At 36.9% G+C, this 20,706-nt stretch overlaps 1 protein-coding gene across 8 annotated transcripts in view; it reads left to right on the forward strand.

Moving 5' to 3' along the window:
* EXOC6B (exocyst complex component 6B) overlaps positions 1 to 20,706 on the forward strand; it is a 717,212-nt gene that overhangs the window by 515,248 nt on the left and 181,258 nt on the right. For 5 of the 8 annotated variants that reach the window (XM_079940498.1, XM_079940500.1, XM_079940499.1 and 2 more), the window contains one exon: positions 695 to 836. In XM_079940498.1, the coding sequence (XP_079796624.1) occupies positions 695 to 836 (142 nt within the window). Of the gene's footprint in view, positions 1 to 694; positions 837 to 2,201; positions 2,250 to 6,984; positions 7,032 to 20,706 lie in introns of those variants that run through there. The other 3 variants (XR_013830987.1, XR_013830988.1, XM_079940503.1) reach the window with 2 other exon arrangements.

The following is a 20,706-nucleotide window of genomic DNA, read 5'->3' on the forward strand; positions in this document are numbered from 1 at the left end:
ATATCTGGGGAAGAAATGGATAAATCTTTCATGATGTATAACTCAGACCTGGAACTAAGATATAATTCACTAGTGTAAAGTGAATCTTTTAAAGAAGATGGTAAAATACTAATTTTAATATCAGTATTTAAAAAATTAGCTTAGAGTGCGTGTTCATAAACCTCAGTGTTTATTTTTTAAGAAAACAAAATTTATCCTTTTAATTATTTTTTTCAGAAAACCATTTTGTTTTAAACCATTCTTTTCATTTTATATGTGTTAAATCATAAAGTAGTAAACACTTTGGTTTCAAGATAAGTTAGGAATTGTTTACATTCGCTTTTTAAGAATTATGGTATTTTTAGAAGGGACTCTTTGAAATTTATTCTCTGTGGAAACATTCCTTCTCAGTTTAATTAAGATTTTGAATATTGTTAATCTATTGTTGATTTAGGAAGAAAGCACTTCGTAAATAAATAGCTGGGCTTTATGAATTTTAGCTGAGTGTTATACTGACATGACTGATGGTAATGGAGCTAAATATTTAAGATGTTTGCCATGAGGTCCTATTAATTTCAAAGTTATTTGAATGCAAGGGTTATCATGATGGAGAAAACCTTCAAAGAAATTGCTAATTGAAAAATAAATGATTTTAATTTTCGTTGGAATTTGATTTTAATCCATCAGCCTTATGATTTACATTCTTGTATTTCAGGGAAAGGTGGCCCAGACAGCATGTATGTCAGCTTGCAAGCATTTAGCCACGTCCTTGATGCAACTTTTGCTGGAAGCTGAAGTAAGGCAGCTCACCCTGGGAGCATTACAGCAGTTCAACTTGGATGTCAGAGAATGTGAACGTAAGACAGTAAACCATCTCTTCGCTTATTTGTTTTACCTGCATATTCACCTCTGTGGAAAAAAAAGTTTTAGGTCTGTGGGGTTTTGGTCCTAATGGAGTCAAAGAGTACTAGAAATAAGAGTCTGTCACCAAGCTAATTTGAACACCCAAGAGTGCCTAGGCCCATATGTAGAACAAAGAAGATCCCTGGCATGGAAGTTTGCAGTCTAGAGGGGGATACAAGGCAGACATGCATTTAATACACACCAAAGAAAACCTGATTAGTTCAAAGACTTCAAAGAATGCAGTTCTCAACCATTTCCTTTTTATGTTGTATTTGAAAACTATTTTTTCATCTTATCTGCAAACTCTTCTTAGTCTAAAGAACAAATGGAGTATGCATTTATCAGTCAGAAATGCTTTCTATGACAGGTAGAAACAGAAAACCTTAGACAGAGTGGTTAAACTAAATAGGTTTTATTTTTCTTAGAGGCAGTGAGTTGCTGTATTAATTTAGTTACTCAGTGATGTCATCAAGGACCCAGGCTCTTTTGTTCCCTCTCTTCTGTCATACTTAGAATTTTCCTCCTCATACATATTATAGTCAGAAGGGACTCACATTCAATGCAGGAGGGAGGTGCCAGCATCACCTGTTTTTTTATTAAAAAAATTAAAATCTTTTCAGTAAACCCCTAACAAACTTCCCTGTGTGTCTCATTGGTCAAAATATAGTTGTGTGGTTGCCTCCAGCTCTCAGGGAGACTGGGAGGTTGAGTATCTGGCAAAGAGAAAGAGGAGCATCATTATTGACATAGTTGATTTATCATGAATTGTCTACTTGGAATTAAACACAAAATCAGGCTCTGGTTAGCAAGAAAGAAGGAACAAATGAAGAGTGTTGTGGTGCTTGTGCCATCAGTGAGAAATGAAAATGAACAAAAATGATATGATTCCTGGAAACTTTTTTCTGATTCTAGGAAAATTAACATAGTGGAAAATTACATGAGTCTGCTAATACTTCTGCCCCACCTTTTAATTTTTTTTACTGTTTATTGGTTTCCCTTGGTTGACTTTTTTTTTTTTTTTTTTTTTTCTGGCCACACCACACAGCTTGCAGGATCTTAGTTCTCTGACCAGGGATTGAACCTGGGCCCCCTGCAGTGGAAGCACGGAGTCCTAACCACTGGACTGCCAGGGAATTCTCCCGCTTGGTTGACTTTTGATGGCTGGAAATTAAGGCTTAATTGGCTATACTATTTTTAATTAATTAATTAAGACTTCCAGTTCCAGCCATCACAGAGTGACAGGTATCAAGGTCACCCTTCTGCCATAAACAGCTATAAAACTGGATAAACTGTATGAAACAACTCTTTTCATGCATTAGACAGCAGAGAGCACAAGGCTATGATCCTTCAGAGGGGAAATGTACAAGGTAAGCTTGACATTTACTCTTGTTTTCTGTCTGGGGGCACTATCCAAACACAGCACAGGAAAGTACAGCTCCAATAAAAAGCAGTGTTTTGCACAGAAACCCCCCCCACCCAGGAATTGGCTTATAAGGCTGTTGAGGCAGCTTAGGTTTGTGGAGAAAGGTACCTGAGAGCAAGGAGTTGTTTAAAGAAGTTGCTCCAGAAATCTGCATTGGAGAGCCCTTGAGTCTTTGATCAAAAACCAAGTTGCCATGTGTGGTGTGAAACTCTGGGAGGCTTAGCGGAGAATAGCCACTGAGGATCTATGAGCTGAATAGGAATGCCAGTAGTCACAGAGTGCTAGGAAACACTGGAATTCTGACCAACTAGAGTGGAGAGACCACCTTAACATATTGTGCATTCAGTAATACCCCAGAAGGTTAGGCATTAAGAATGCTATTCAAGCTCTAGAGTAAGAACTAATCTTGAGCCACCCTAATAAAGTCTAATAAGAAGACTTGACAAGATAAAGGTAATCTGCCAGTAAAATAACTGCCTGCCAAAACACTCAACAATCTTTGAAGGAAGAGGAACATGAAAAAGTTTTCAGATTCTCAACCGTATAGCATCTACAATTTCACATCAAAAAACTAAAATTCGACATTCAAAAAAGTAGGAAAATATGACCCATAACAGAAGAAAAGAATAAACAATAGAAATAAACCCACTGATTATACAGATGTTAGAAATAGTGGACAGGGCCTTTAAAAAACTGAATATAAATATATTCAATAACTTAAAGGAAAAAATGGATATAATGCATGACTGGAGGAAATTTTTTCCAGGTTTGATTTAAAAAAAGTATTAACTCACTGATTCAAAAAACTCAACAAATCTTTAGCAAGATAAACATATAGCCACACCCAGGCACATTGTAGTCAGATTGCTAAAAATAACAGCAATAAAAGAGAAAATCTTAATAGCAGAAGAAAAGACACATTATATAATAAAGAGCAATGATAAGAATTACTGCTAATTTCTTATCAGAAACAGTGCAAACCAGAAGGCAGTAGAGGAACATCTTTAAAATTCTGAAAGAAAGAAAAAAAAAAGCCTGTTAACCTTAACCTGAAAACTCTATCTTGTGAAAAATATCCTTCAAACATAAAGGTAAAATATAGACATTTTCAAATAAACAGAAGTTGAGAAAATTTGTCACCAGAAGATCTATACCACAACACATTTAAAAGGTAGTTTTTCACGTTGAAAGGAAATTATACTAGATGTCAACCCAGCTCTACAGTGCAGATTACATTGTTCAAAGATGTCTACCACAATATCTCTTTTCCTAGAACCGGGAAGCCCGGTTTTTCTTTTTTAATTTTATTTTTTATAGAAGTAATACCTGCTCTTTGTGGAAATTTTGGGAGAAAAAAGTAACAAAAAAATTATCTCATCATTCAGAAATAAGTACAATTCCAGGGCTTCTCTGGTGGCGCAGTGGTTGGGAGTCCGCCTGCCATTGCAGAGGACACGGGTTCGAGCCCTAGTCCGGGAAGATCCCACATGCCGCGGAGCAGCTGGGCCCGTGCGCCGCGGCTGCTGAGCCTGCGCTCTAGAGCCGGCGAGCCACAGCTGCTGGGCCCGTGCGCCACAACTGCTGAAGCCCACGCGCCTGAAGCCTGTGCTCCTTAGCAAGAGAGGCCACCGCAGTGAGAGGCCCGTGCACCACAATGAAGAGTAGCCCCCGCTCGCCTCAACTTGAGAGAGCCATCACGCAGCAATGAGGACCCAACACAGCCAAATAAATAAATTAATTAAATAAATTAATTAATTAAAAAAAAAAAAGAACTGGTATCTGAGATTTAAAAAAAAAGAAATAAGTACAATTACAGGGATTACATCCAGACATGATAACATCCAACAGCCACAGAATTGTTTCTAGAAGCCATCCACTGGATTCTTTGCATCTAGTTAACCAGAATTGTTTTACGTGGCTCTGTCTTAACCAATTACTTCCCAGGAGAATGAAAACATAATGGTTGGCTAAACCAGTCAAGATTGATTCTTAATGTTGAATACAAAGTCATCATTTTCCGAGTCTTGAGGAATAGTAGAACCTCATTTTGATATAAATAAAAGGGAGAAAAAGGCTTTGGGGTAGGTGACCAACCATTACCAATGGTTGAACGGCAAAGCCTGATGAATGATTGGGAATAACTCAATCAAAGTGACTGCATTTTTGATAGAGCTAAAAGGTAAAGAGGGATGGAGGGTAATAAGCTAAAATATATGAGCCTTGAGGAAGAGGAGTAATGGTCTGAGAGAAGCACCAATGAATAAGGAAAATGCCCATCTTATAGCCTGATTCTGAAGTACATTTTTTGTAGAAGAATGAACAGCTTCTACTTTAGAGAACTATAGGCGAATTGGTATCCTTAGCAGAGAGCCAGCTTTCAGTTGACTAAGAGGTAGAGAGATCATTTAATGAAAAGGTGGAAACTATGAAAATAGTTTGTTAACTATGGCAGAGGGTTTCCAGAGAGCCAGTGTCTTGCCTGAAAAGCCATTCAATATTTGTAATAGCCTTTCAGACTTAGGATCAGCTTGACACTAACATTTGTGAGGCATGGCAGTGTCTCTAATAACCATATTACCACTGAAATTTTTTCCCCATATATTTAGAGCCACTAAGGTTCATTGATTTAGAATTTAATGTTTCATTTCTGATTGGCATTAATTTGTCTGTCAAAAAACTTTCCATGGACATTTATTTTAATTTAAAAGAAAGAATTCTATGTCTTTTGCTATACCATCCCCCTCATTTTCTTCTTTACATGCTCAGTGGTCTATAAAAAATCTTAAAGAAATGATACATAAGATTCGCATAACTATACAGAGGCGTATAAAAGCAGCCCCAAATGACAAGATAATTAACACTTACATCTTTCTACCCAGTGGTGTGTACGTGAGGTATTTTTGCTATTGTCTGTGAGTCATTGGAAGAACTGTGTATAGGTCCTGAAAGAAATAAAACTTTGGACAAGATAGAATGTGAATGTATCTTGAGTGTTTGACTCTGAGGCCTGGGCTGCCGCTTTGTTAGATCCCAAATACATACAGGAATTATATGCATGCAAGCCTGAGGTATTCAGCTAGTATAGTGTAGTCATTAAGAACACAGATTTGAGAGTCAGCTCAATCAGATGTTCAAGTCACCACTTCTTTTTAGTGTGACCATATATAAATTATTTAACCTCTCACAGCCCCATTTATGAAATAGGAATAATAATAGAACCTCATATCACAGGAATGGGGTCAGAATTAAATGAGATAATGCATAAAAGGGTTTATTTCATGGCTGGCAAAACATTAAATATGCAATAAGGAGTAGCTTCTCCTGTTATCATTATCAGCAGCAGTAACAACAGCAGTAATAAATATACAGCAACTCTCAGAAGGTCTTTTGCAGACCACGCAGACCTTTGTCTGTAGTTTGTGAATCAGTTAGGTTTGGAGATGCCCTTTTATTCAATGTAAGTTTTGCTTTTTGTAGTTATCTGTCGAACTTCTGTAGTTGTTCTGAAAGTTACCATCCAGAACTGATGATTTTCTAATTCTCAGCCTATGCTTTTGCAAGAAATCAATTAGTTGGCTCAGATGTTTACTAGAGATGGTAACTACTGCTTTGGATACCACTATCTAATAGGAGTGTTGTTGATTCTTACTGACAAGCTAATCAAACCAAGTACCTTTATGGTGAAGATTATTAGGATTTAGGAGATGTGAAGAAAATATTCCTTTCCCTTTAAAAATTGACAGTGACCTCTGGGTATTTCTGCTCTGTATGAATTTCATCTTGTATCTCCATATGTTCGGAAACTGGATTTTAAATACTAGCAGGTCTTGATGACCTAATACTTACCTCCTTGATCAGACCTGGGCTACTGTAGCATTCATGTACTAGGATGTTCAGTCTGTGTCTGGATTTGGAATTTCCAAACCTTTTTCTTTGTATATTCTAAAGATAAGGAGGTCTAGGTTCATATTCCAGCTCACCTACTTGTTAACGGCGCTTATTCAGTAATCTGTTCATTTATTCAGCAAATATATGTGGAGCCCTTACCCCTACTTTGCATGATACTACATGCAAAGTACCATGCTGGAAGCTTGAAAAAAAATGGGAAACCATTGGTGTTAAATAGGAGAGTGACTTGATTAGATTTGTGCTTTTGGAAGGAACTCTGCAATTTATCAGGGGCCTCAGAGATCAGTTATAAGGCTGTTGCAGTAATCCATGATGGAGATGATTTGGAAGCTTCAGCATATTTATGCATCATAATTCAAGCCATTGGAGTGAATAAATCAACTCATCTACCCTCCCTGAGTCCATCAGTAAACTAGAAATATTAATCCCTGCTATAGTTTTCTCACAGTATTGTTATGAAGTCAAATAAGATACTACGCATAAAATCATTTGTCAACAGCCATGGAAATTTTATTTATTACAGTTTTCACTTCTTTATGCATATGCTTTCATGTGTTTTTGTCTTGTTTTCTTTCCCACTTCCATTGTTATATGGTTTATAATGTTAAATATTTCAGTTTTTAGTTGTCTGCTCAGGTTCCTATATTATTCAAAAGATTGGCATATTTAAAATATAATATAATTAATCCAAATCCAGGGGACATTTGGTTGTGAGGAAATGAAGCAGCAATTGCATCTTTTAAAATTTAGTGTAATCCATCTTTTCGCAGGGCCCATCGCCTTTTGCACAGAATAGACCGAGTCCCTGTACAGAAAGGTAATAGAATGCATCTTGGCAAATTCTCAGTTCTTTGATGGTCAAGTTAATATGAGCTTGGGAACAAGGACTCCAAAGCCTTCCATTTCACCCTTCTTACCATAATAGCCCTTACTTTACAGGTCAGGAAACCAATGTGGAGAATCTGCCTAAGCTCAGGATTTAATGAAACAACTTTAGAGTAGATTCATGATCTCACTGAGCCTACTATGATATAAAATATTAGCAGAACACCATTTGTCACTTAATTCCATAGACCCCACTCTAACTGAAAGATCAGATTGCTTTCTGCATCCCTAGAGAAGTAGTTTTAGCTCAAGGCTAAAAAAAAAAAAGTCAGGATCTAATAGTCCAGGACTGAGAAGTTTGAATTTTCCAACTCTTAGTATATATTCACTAAAAAAAAAATGGCTGCAAGTTCCCTTGTGTGGTATAGCAGGCTCTCCTCTGACTCAGGTGTGAGATGTTTTAGCAAATCTTAATCGGGCAAACCTTAATAGGCTTGCTTATGATTTTGCACTGGGGCTTCTGAACTAAGGAATCTTTGTAAAGCGATCTCTCTGAACCTTAAGTACCAGGCCCAAACACCTGCCATTTGGGGGTAACTGTATTCACTTATTTTTATTTTCTCCATTACTTGATCCCAGCTATCTTTGACTCTCCACGTCCATATAGTTAATTATCCACCATTGGTCATTCCCCACAAGAGTCTGTCTTAAGCCTTCAGGCATTCCTTTACCAATCTCTTCCTGATGTGAGGGAGACAGAAGAGAAGTGAGTCCTCAGGACCCTGGTCAGAAGCGTAAGGGAAGCAAATGTGACAGGTCTTACTATCATTCTTCTCTTGCAGCCTTTGAAGTTTACATTTTGCAAAAGGAGTTTTGGTCCTTAATAACTAAGCCAGTACTAAACCCAAACTGCATCAGCCTACCAAACAAACTGTTAAAGTGACTACCAGCTCGTACATTAAATCAAGCCTCTCCGATAAGATGCCCAATAGTAATTAATTTGTCATTCAAAATTATGTTTAGTCATCCTCGAATAACTAGTACAAAATGCGTACCCACACAGGTTTGTTTGGTCTTTTTTCCTGCAATTCCTTAGAAAACTCTTACATTCCCTTCTGAGTATAATTCTTTTCTCCCCTACTCTTATTTTGCTATCACCCTTGAGCCCATGTTGTGTTTAGGTCCTAGTCACAGGACAAGATTCAATAAGGGATAGAGCAGAGCAGAGTGCTACCCTTCTCTGGCAAGGGAGATACAATAGAAAGCATTATGGAGAAGGCTGAGGGATCAAGCTTTCACAGTTTCGCTTAGCACCCTTGCATTTATCAAGGAAATATGGTAAAAGTATGAAGACAGCTGGTGTATCAGTTCATAGATCAGTTTGTGCTCTTGATTTTCAGCTCACCCAGCTATCCAGCTGCAGACAGAAGGGGATTATTATAGTAGTGCCTCATGATGGTTCTGTGTTTTCTTGGATTTTTGAGCTATGCATTCTAGCAAGGACCAGAGTGCCCCATTTTCATTGTAAGTTGCCCAGTGTTATTAAAAGCTTTCACATGAAAGCTTTCCATATTCTTCAGTTTCTTTAAATTGAGCAATGGCAGGACAACCTAGTCCTCCAAAGCTTCACCCTCAATGGGAACTTGTTCCCAGGTGACATAAGATAATACCTTAATTATGAGCTTGGCTGCCACATTCCACTGACTGTTGACTTCTCATCCTGGGAAATGAAATGATGTCTTAATGCCCTTTTCCCTGCCATCACCTGTTAACGAGTTCCAAATATTCTGCATTTTCTCTGAAGTCTTTGTTTTGCCAGCTCAATCCATAATAATCTGTCTTAATTAAATTATGTTTATTTGCAAGGAACAAAAATTTATTCAAAACAGTTCAAGAAAAGAGGAGGGCTTATTTTGAATATATGGATTTCATAGGATCCAAGAAAAAGGTAAACAGCAGATCATGTCTGCACACTCCTGTCTCCTTAGCCTCTAGCACAGTGCCTGACATATGGTACTTGCTTAATAAATATTTGTTGAATGAATAAAAATGACTCAATTAGCAACTACCTAAGTTTCTGGATCTTTTTGGTCAGCTCTGAAGATGGAAGGGAGTAGAAGTAGGAAGTGGCTTGGGATGGAAGTCATGTGATATGAATAGCAAGGATGTAGTTGGAATCCTAAGGAATACTCTCTTAGGAGGATGTACAATTGGCAACTTGAGTACACATATCCTACCACCAACTTCTATGGATTATCAAGCCGTTCTTGCCACCAACAGTCAATTCTCAATATATCATCTGTATAATATATAATAATTAAAATCAGAGGTAATAAAAACAGATTGACCTTTGAAACCAATCTGTTTCTATCATCTCTGATTTTTGTTATCATATATTATATTTAGTAGTTTGGGCATACTTTATTCCTCTTCTTAACCGTATCTTTATTTATAAAATGAAGTTACAATTATACTATCTCACAGACTTGTTGAGATGATTAAGTAACACATAACAAATGCTCAGTAACTGCTAGCTGCCATCCTCATTGTCAAGTGTCATCATCATCATCAGAAAGAGTACTAAGCTGGAAGGAAAGCTGTTTTGCCGCCAAGTTTTGCCACCAACTTGCTGTGTGATCTTAGGAATTCATTAAACCTGTTTGGGCTTTGGGCTTCTCATTTATAATATGGGAACACTTGGCTAGATGATTTCTGAGTTTCCATTTAGTTCTAAGACATTACAGTTTATCATGGGAGGGAAGATTGTGTGGATATTTTCATGTGTATGGAAAGTTGTTTTAAAAATTAAATGAGATAATGCATATGAAATGCTTTACAGATCCTAATACACATATATTTGTAACCACTAGTAAATATTAAGTATGTTTATTATAGTTTTAATTATAGTTATTATGATAACATGTTCATCAGAGACTTAGAATATATGGAAGCAGAAAGCAGGCTTTGAGTGATTACCATCAGGAGCTCATAAATTTAATGACCATTGGAATAGGGTCAGTAATTTTTTTTCTCAAAGAAACTTTCTCTATAATTGTTCTCAGAGTCTGCTTTATGGTACTTACTTTTGGATAATATTAGTTTAGGAAGAAAGCAAGCTGTCTAGTGAAGACCTAAAGCACTATAGTATCCTGTAGAAATGTCAGTGTGGTTGTGGATAAGATCAGGGTTGCCATGATGAAACGTGTTACTTAAGCAGTCCTGAATTTCAGAAGAGTCTAAAGAGTATGAATACATTTCTTTTGGAAACTTAGCTATTAGGACATGAGTACTAATATAATACTGATATGACAGATAGATTTAAAGAAGACAAGTTGGCTTTCTGTGAGATATACTTCAATCTTAGAAATGTTAAATTGTTGTAGCAACTGGTATCATTACATACTGTGGGACTCTTGTGAAAAGTTTTGAATTTAAATACTTCCTTTCCAATTAAAGTATATATTTTATATTTTATCAGAATAACACTTTTCAAATTGTATCTTAATTATCTTAATTGTACCTCTGCAAGTCTTAAAAAGAGAGCCATTTTAAGAATATAGGGTTTGAAGAGAGACAAATGGAAAAAGTTGGAGCCCAGTAAAATTTTAAACCTCATCTCCTAGGTTATATCAAAATAACAGATGCCTCCTTCGTTTGAGGATATGTAATTCCTGAAGATGCAAATTTCCTGTTGTAGACTACTCAAGGACATTTTGTGTGTTTCAGTATCATTGATTTCAGATCCCTTAGCTTCTATCCTCAGCCTCATCTTTCTGAATTATAATTTTAAAACAAGCTTTCCTGTTCTGCCTTCTTCCATCTGAGAAACATTAAGGTAAAAAGATTGATGATAGACTTGGAGTTTGTATGCAGAAAAATAAACTTGCTTCCTATAATTTGCAGTGTTCTGCACATGTGAAAATCTAAGGATAATTAGTTATTGTTGCTTTAATGTGATGGAGACGATAACTTGTTCTATGAGACAAGCTCTATGGCTAATGAATTTTGTCTTTTGGTTGATTGACTGGTTAATGGAATCAGAAAAAATATTTTTTGTTTCTTCTTTACAAAAATGCTTTCATTCTCTATTCTCTAAATGGATATAGGGATTTGGGTAGCCAGTCTTTGTTAGAGCACATCCTTCTTTATTTATTTTATCATTTGTTTTCCCCTTTTCTCAGTTATGTTCTGTATTCTTGTTTCTAATTCTCATTTTGATTCAGTATTTGCAGTGAAACTTACAAATTTGGAAGGGAGAATCATTAAGTTGGCAATTATATATGTATATATATTATATATAGTTATGGTTATCAACATTTCATTCATTCTCTTCATTCCTTGTTTTCTCTGCAAGACCTGGAACACTGTAGATATTCTATACAAGAAACCAGATTTAAAACTCAAGTGCAGTGGGAATTTGTAGGATGAAAATAGAGGCCATAGTCTGGTACTTTCTCAGACACACAGCTCTCAGTCAATCTATGCAAAAGCTTCCCCAGATACTTATGGACTGTATGGCTTTGTCTCTCTCCCACTTCCCAGGCCCTTACCCGTTCTTTTTAAAAGCAGGATTGAGCTTGGATTCTCAGCTCTAAAATGGTGTGGGAAGAGCACAAACTGCAAATATCTTCCTTCTGTCAAAAACAGGCAGTAGTTGTCATCCTAGGTGCTATGCTATTATGCTATGTTATTATGATGTGCCTTTCTTAGCCATGAAAAACCCAAACAGAGGGCTTCCCTGCCATTTAAATGGCCATGTCACTTCTCTTTGACTGTGGATGATGGACCCTGTACCCTCCGGAAGGACTTTTCTCAGACATGGATCAGTGAGTAGTGCCCACTCAGCAGTTATTTTGGTCTTTGAGCTGAAGTTCCTTGAATTCCAGGAGATAAGGCAGTCATTGTCTCTCTGAACCCATTGCCAGACACCCAGTCATTTGATAGTAGGTGCTGCCAACCTGAGCAGTGAAGGCGGGCAACCTGCTCTTCCTCACCATGGCCTAAGATGCCATCCTTGTCAAGCGAATGGAGATGGATCATGCTGCTCTAACCTTGTTATATATCACTGTCAAACCCTGCTCCTGGCTTCCAGAGATTGGCCAACAGAGACAAAGTACTTTTTCTGGTAGCAAATGTTACCTTGGATTGTTTGTGAGGCATTTAAGTGATGAGGAAGTACAAAGGACCTGCTACATGAAGAATCATAATACCCAGTTAAGCTTCTTTATCTGAGGCAAACCTCCCAATACCCTAAATTCTGTTTGGCTCTTTGGTAAATGCGGTACTTATCCCAGCTCTAAATAAGGACAGTGGCTGATTCCTCTTAGAAACTGTTTAGATTTTTCTTTGAGACCTTACACACTTTGGAAGTTTCAGGGACTAGAAAGATTAAGAAATGCCATTTCAAAGAAGAAAAAGTTTAAAAATATATTGTGGTTATTGCTGTTTTCCTATTACTTAAGCCTGGTTCCAGACTTGGTAAAAAGACTTTCCCTAAAGTTAAAGGAGTATGTTATAACAATTTCATAATCTCCGAAGCCTTTTTACTATTCCTTTATTAGAAACTTTATAAAACAATTATTTAAAAATTTTCATTAATCCTCATGATTTGCTTGAAAACACCCAGAAGCATTTTCATGGAGAAATGAGCCCATTGAAACAATAGCTTGTCTTAATCATTGCAAACCAGAGACCTTACCTCACCATTAGCACCAGAGCAACGTATGGCCATCTCTTTCTGCTATATCAGCTAGCTACAAACATCACCTCAGCTGAAAATTATTTCTTTAGCACCGCTACCTCATTCCATCAAGCCATTTGCACCTCCCTTTTACTCACATAGGCTAAAATCCTAATGTTTGTAGTAAGCCAGACTCTCCCAGGAATATCTGATGCATTCACTGCTCTTGTCTCAAGGTGTTTACACTGGGACATTTTATACATTTTATATTTTCTTTGGCCCTCACTTCATGTCTTTGGGGCTGAGGCCAGTAAACTATTTATTTTAACTGGGCCATTTTATAAGGTGTAAACCAGGAAATCATATTAAATACCATGTCTATTTAAAAATTATTATAATAGTTGAAAGTTGACAGACTTCTACTCAAGCCTACAAGAAATTCCTGTAACATTCTAGCCATCTGCTGCCTTTAGGTGGAAACAGTACCTTATACATCTTAAAAAACTGACTAAAGTCCTAATTTTTATGAGACATTTTAAAAGAAATAAATTTCAGTCCTTTCCACTATTACCTGCTCTAGTATTTCAGCAGTTAACAAATTCTGATTTGAGTTCTGTTGTTTTAATTAAATCATCTATCTAGTCTACTTTTTCTATTACAAATGTTAGAAATTTATCCTTTCTCTCTTCCTCCCTTTTATGTGCGTGTGTGTGTGTGTGTGTGTGTGTGAGAGAGAGAGAGAGAGAGAGAGGCACCACAAAATCCCCTTAGCATTCCCAATTTCATGTTTCTAAGACTGGAATTTAGAAAACGTGAAGAAAATATCATTGCCAACACTTCCATTTAGAAAAGCTGAAGTCTTCAGAAACTAGTGAGTCAATTTATAGAATTTTTAAAGTCTTACCTATAATGTTCTATAATGATGGTTGATCTATATTTTACTTCTATATTCTCCTCCTTTCCTGGGAGGAGAAGGTGGTTTATGGTAGGGTCTCTGGTAGGATAATGTACACTTGTATGGGTGAATTGAGGCCTTTGTCTTTGATCACTAAGTAGCTGTGAATTTGGACAACACACTTAAAAATCTTTCAAAATCTTTTTACCCATTTGTTATATGTGAGTGGTTTGGACTAGGGTATCCCATTGGACTGCATGGCTAGGGATTAGCCATTCGAGTACGATGAGGTAGGCTGGGAAGGGTGTTCTGACAAAAGCAAGTATTTGTATAAATTCTGGGAGGAAATAAAGAACATGGCATATTAGGGAACTAAAACTAGTTCATTATGACTAGAGAATAGGGTGAAATGAAGTGGGGTAGCCAGAAGGAAATGTGGAGACATAATCATTGTTAGTGGATCCAAAGCAGATTTTAGAGAGAGTACTTTTAATGGAAGTAGGGTGATAGACCAGACTGCTGAGAGTTGAAGGATGAATGGAAGATAAAGAAGCTGAATCAGTGCTTGTAAAAGACTCAGAAATTGACATGGAAAGAGAGGAAAGAAAAGGTTGTTTATTTAGTTGCCTCTCTTAAGCCTAATAATTGGGACTGTTTAATTATAAATAACACCAAATATTTTATATAATGTAACCAAGAATAGGAGAAAAATAACACTTTATTTTCTTTGTGGGTGTCAGTAAAATTTGCCTGGTAATCTTTCTCTTCTTTTTGTCTTTTTCTGCCCTTTCTTCCTGAATGATGTGCCTTTCTGAAGAAATTCAAGGCTCCTCAGTTTTTCACCACATCCCAGCAGTCACATGGCTTAAGGCCTGCCCTTCCCCTCTGACTCACAGGAATCTCTTTGTCAGCTGTCTGCCTGTCAATGGATGGAAACAAGGTGTAGCATCAGCCCCTGCCCAGGCAATTAACCAGGGGAAAGGATGAGGTTCTGTACTCTTCTGTAGAAAAGCATTTTTGAGGGCTTTTAAACATTTTAAAGACAGGAGTGCTTTTAATACTTGAGATGCTCATTTATCTCCTATACTTCCTAGTAGTTAAGATATTCCTTTAAAAGCACCCGTTTATCATGGAAAGAAGTTGCTTAGGTACCTTAAGAAACAACTATTTTCATTTCCTTTTTCTCCAACTAACCTAAATTCTCTTAAAACACTAATCTCCCCCTCTCTTACCAGTGCCTAGGAGTTAAAAATGCCTAATGCTTCCTCTAGCGTTCCTGTTGTGTCTGCAGTCAATTCCCTGATCTTGTAACTACCAGCTTAAGGTCTCGGGTTTCACTGACAGAGATTCTCTTTTTCTCCTTCTTTTGTTTTTGTTTGTTTTAGGGGAAAAAAAGAAAAGGAAAACACACCCCAAACTGAGCTCTTAGTGGCAAAGTTTATATTCTCTACTAAGATAGATCTTGACCTCTGAAAATAAATTCATTAGTCTGTGTAACCATAATGGCAGACCAGTATTTATGTTCATATTGATCTTTCACAAACATTTAACATGGATGTTGACCATTGTTTTAATACTTTACATTATAATTCCATTGAGGGGGTGGAATTCCCAACTAATACTAGAATAATTATATGAAGCAAAGCTAGAGAATATAGAAAATATCTTTCTCTGGGCAAGATATGCAGAACTTTTTATTTTGCCATATCAAAAATGATCTCTTGGGGCTTCCCTGGTGGCACAGTGGTTGAGAATCTGCCTGCCAATGCAGGGGACACGGGTTCGAGCCCTGGTCTGGGAAGATCCCACATGCCACGGAGCAGCTGGGCCCGTGAGCCACAATTACTGAGCCTGCGCGTCTGGAACCTGTGCTCCGCAACAAGAGGCCATGATAGTGAGAGGCCCGCGCACCGCGCGATGAAGAGCGGCCCCCGCTTGCCACAACTAGAGAAAGTCCTTGCACAGAAACAAAGACCCAACACAGCCATAAATTAATTAATTAATTAATTTTTAAAAAATGATCTCTCATAATGAAGACTTGCTTTAGTGTAATATCTTTAAATTTTTTGATTCATTGAAGAAGTGACCATGTAGGCAAAAAAAAAGCATAGTATTATTTTATTGTATCCAATTCCAGTAAATTTCACATTACTTATGCTGGGACACATCTGGCTATAACCTAGATATTAAAATGGACTCAATATCAAGTTGTAATGTGCTTGATCTGGATTGGACCTTGTGTTCCAACAACAGTTTTCCAACACCAATTGGGTGTTCTACAATTTAATCCAGTTCTAACACTAACTACCTGGAGTTAGTGCAGACTCCACAGGGTAAGGGGTCAGTCCCTCAAGACTGCCCCTCTTCAGGCATCAGCCACAAGTCACAGGTGACCTCAAGCCACCCGTACTTCTTCCTAGCTGACTACAGATTTGGGGCTCATCACATCTCCTTTCAGTTCAGTAATTCACTAGAAAAACTCACATAACTCACCAAAAATGCTGTACTTATGATTACAGTTTTATTATAAAGGCTGTAAGTCAGCAACAGCCAAATGGAAGAGATGCATAGGACAGGATCCTAGGGAGGAGGGGGCAGAACAGAGTTTCTATGACCTGTCCTTAGGATTCCAGGCATGTCAACCTTCCAGCACATCAGCATGTTCACCCATCAGGAATTCCTGATCCACTGAGCTTCAGTGTCCAGAGTTTTTATATGGGGGTTTCATTACATAGGCATGATTGAATAAATAATTGGCCACATGATTGAAATCAATCACCTTCCCCTCCCCTCCCTGGAGACTGGGGGTGGGGCTGAAAGTTTCAAACCTCTAGTCACAGGCTTGGTCTTTCTGGCTTGTCCAGCCCCTCCGTTAAAACTACCAAGGGGCCCACAGGAGTCATTTCAGCATAAACTTAGGTATGGTCAAAAGGAGCTGATTGTGAATTGCTCAGGAACTTTCCTATTGCTCAGGACCTTTCAAGGGTATTTGAAACTCTGTGTCAGGAACTGGGACCAAAGACCAGATATATTCCTTGTTATACAATAGACCTCAAGAGTATATTTGATTCAGTCGCATAGCTTTAAGCAAGTGAAATATTATTAATTTCATTTTACGGAGGAGACATCTGGCACTAAAAACTTATGTGATTGGCACAAGGTCACATAAGTAAATTCTAGAAAGGATTGGAATCCCAGTTACCTTAGCTAGTATATCCATTTTCTGTGGACATCCATCAGCTTAGACTATGAGACTCAGTTTTCCTGGCAAATTGTGAGACTATCCATGATATGTATACCAAAGAAGCATTAACTATCTGCTTTCAGTTTAGAAAGAATCATAATTGACTTTTTAAAAAATCTAGCTCTTTTAGCTTGGGAAACATCCTATGTGGAACCTACCTTAATCATTTCTCTTTAAGTATTTTTCATAGCTTTGTGTGACATACCTCCACCCTGTTCAAGAGCGCTGACAGTGTCTTGATACTTTTCCTTTTAATGAGTCAGCATTTGTTTTGTATTGTATACTTACAAAACATTTTGCAGTTATAGATCAGGATTGCTACTGGTATCACTTGCTGGGGAAATGGAGAACCCAAGAGCTTTGTCCAGAAACATATGCTGCTCAACTATTATTATTTTTTTTTAATTATGCCCGAATCATTCCAAAAATGATTTGAGACCAGTTTCAGTAGGATAAGTTGAAAAAAATAATAAATTAGATATAAGAAAAGAAAATGGGATGAAGAGAAGAAAGGTGAGAATACTAGCATAAGAATTAATAGAGAGGTAATATAAAAATTTATTGACAGGCACAGTGAAGAGCATACAAAGTATATAGCTCTCTCAGAGGTTGACCTATTTTTAAAATATGGGCTGCATAGAAGACATTGTGTAGTGTCAGGAATATTTGCTTCAATACTAATTTCATAGCCAATGTAAAAATGGAATTCATATTGTTATGAATTTGGGGAGTGCTCTTTCCTTGTCATTTCAAAGTCTGAAATCATTCTTTTCACATTTCATTTTAGTTTTCATTCTTTACAGTCAACATCATCTAAAGCTGTGCTGTCCAGTACTATAGTTACCAGCCACAAGTGGCTATTGGAGCATTTGACATGCAGCTCAGAAATGAGTTGTGCTCTAAGTGTAAAATACATCCTGGATTTTGAAAAAACCTCATGAAAAAATTTTAAAATACTAATTTTATGTTGAAATTAATATATTTTAGGTATATTGGGTAAAACAAGGTATAATATTATTAATTCTAAAATTAATTTTTGTTTTCTTAACCTGTGTACTAAAAATTCTGAAATTACACATGCAGCTCACACTTCTATTTGGACAGTGCTTTTCTAGAGAATTGATTTTCACCGTTATGTTAAATGCCCTACAGAATCCTTCTCAATGTAAAATTTCAGATAGCTTAGCTCTGAGTCTATGTTCATACAGCAGAATAATCAGTGCTGAACAAACACACGGATAAGATTAAGTCATTGAAAGCAGAGTAAAAATATCAAGGATACAAAGTTACTACTTCAGAACACAAGTCTTTCTCATCTCTCAGGAAACCCACGCCTTTCATGGCAGATCCTCAGTTTTCTTAGAGATGCACAGAAGCACTGCTGATTGCTAATTGGGAGAGGCTTCTTTTCACTATACTTTTAAAAGATCTATTATGAAATTGGCCCTTATTTTGCAAAATTGCAAAGCATTTGGGAACTTCAGAGGAATATTGTGGCTTTACACAGATCTATATATTTTTATGATTTTATTCTCTAAATGAAAAAGATATAGATACATACATATATACATATATGTGTGTGTGTGTGTGTGTGTGTATATATATATATATACATATATATGGAACATGTAGAGTGAATATTTGCTTTTAGACATTCTAGATCAGGGATGCATATTGAAATAATAGAAAGACAGAGGGATTAGGTTCTATCTGGTTCACTGACTTACCTTTTTTGCTTTTTAATTTTTTCTTCTGTAAACGTCCTCAGTAATTACAAATGCTCCTTTCAGCTTTAGGATTCTAGGTTGTAAACGCAAGTGCTAGGACATCTTGTGCTATGTTTTTGGTGATTATTTGTGGAATATTAAGGGAAAGTCCAGTGCCATGTGGCATGACATTGTTCTGCCACTTGTTATGGTCTTGGCTTTCCTTAACCTTCTTCCTCTGCAGTGCAAAAGATACTCTGTTTAATTTGGTGAATACAGCTAAAGTATTCTTATCCACCATTTAAAATATTATTTCCTTAAACAAAGAACAGTACCCAGTGGCCTCCTGGACTCCATGACATGGTAGGAATTTATGTCATCTCCTTCTTTTAAATCTCGAATAAAATTGTTTTCTAATTTGCTTTGCTAGATTCAACCAATTAATTTCATTAAACTGTTTACAGATTTTTCTTATATGTTAGGTACGCTAGGCAAGGCATAGAAATCAGCTTCTCGAATTTTCTAGGTTTATTCCACATAAGACAGCTACTCTCTCCAGGGGAATGTATATTGTCATTGACACCAGTCACTGCCAGTACCTGAACCCTCATTTCCTCTCAGTGGTACAGTATAAAGGACAGCCAGATGGAGACTGATTGGCTTATTTACTCAGCATCATCATGAAAGTTCTTCATGCTTGTGGCCATTTCCTAGCTTGTAGGGGATTAATCCCTTACTAATTAAAAAGCTATGTCTATCTGTCCTAGTTTTCAGTTGTCTTTTAGAGCAAAAGGAGTTAGGAGAATTAAACTTTGAAAACAATTTATAAATCTGTTTAGAGTACTGGTTTGGCATTTGCTATCAGACTTTGTTATTATCAGTTTTAATCATATTTCTCACACGGAAACTCAGAATAGGTTAGTTAGACTGGACTTTTCTCTGCCCTTCTTGAGGTAGGAGATCTAGTGAGTTACCTATTTAAAATATGTAAAAACAAAGAAAAATTTACATCACAGAATTGTACCCTAGATAATTAAAGGTAACTATTTTTTTTTTAAGGTAACTATTTTTTATGATCACGTGTTCATACAAGTAAACTTATACAAGTATAGTCAGCTGAATCTCCAAGGAACTTTTCCCTCCCACCAGTCCTCCCTCCCTTTTTCTGTCTCCTTGATAGCTCTCTCCTTAGTACTTACTTCCTTATGTTCTGGCTGACCTTTCTCTGACCAGCAGGGCCTCGAGTGTAGTCCCTGTGGAGTCCATCAACTCTTCTCTTTAATTAGCTTAGTGGAGCCACTGTGAAGTGATGCAAGAAGGTTTTAGCTTCCCCGGAGCCACACTTTGTAGTCTAGCATACTCCTTATCTGTTGCTCCAGGGACCCAGATACCAGGAAACCATTATATTAATACAGCAACAGCAGCTCTTACTTTTTTAATCCCACAAAAACCACATGTGACCTGACATGATCTTAAGATATAAACAAGTACCCAACATACTTTGGGCTCCAGAGTACTGACTTTTCTTTCTTACCTGACATTTTGGCCAAAAACCAAACCCTTAATCCATTCAGTGAAGGCTGGTGATGCTATCTTGTCCACTGTCTGACCTGGAACTTCACTGGGAGCAATAGTATATGATACTAACCAGGAACCTGGTTAAAATTTTGCCCACTACCTTTTCAACTTTCTCTTATTTGAGCAAATTAGCTTTTCCTCTAAGAATTGCTATTTTACCTATTTCCCAGATATTGTACTAGTTTTGATTTTCTGAAATAAATTTTACCTTGCTCATCTCCTTTGAAAATTATTCTTGTTCTATGGACAATTTGCAAAGATTCAGAAGAATTACTTTTATATTCTGTTTCCAACAGCTTGCTTTTGATAAATTCTCAAATGTCCTGTCTAGATATACAGATTACAGACTCAGGCAGTCATTTTTTTTTTTTTGAGAGTTATGTTTTATTTGGTGACCTTACTGAGAACTAAAGCCCGGGAGACACCTCTCAGATAGAACTGTTCCAAAGAGGTAAAGGGAGGAGTCAGGGCATATAGGAGTTTTTGCTGGAAACAAACAAACAAACATGGAGTCAAACATCAATAGATTATAGCTAATCACAAAAAGCAGACATCTCAAATTAA

This window comes from Stenella coeruleoalba (genome assembly GCF_951394435.1).
Source record: "Stenella coeruleoalba genome assembly, chromosome: 13".
Lineage (NCBI taxonomy): Eukaryota > Metazoa > Chordata > Mammalia > Artiodactyla > Delphinidae > Stenella > Stenella coeruleoalba.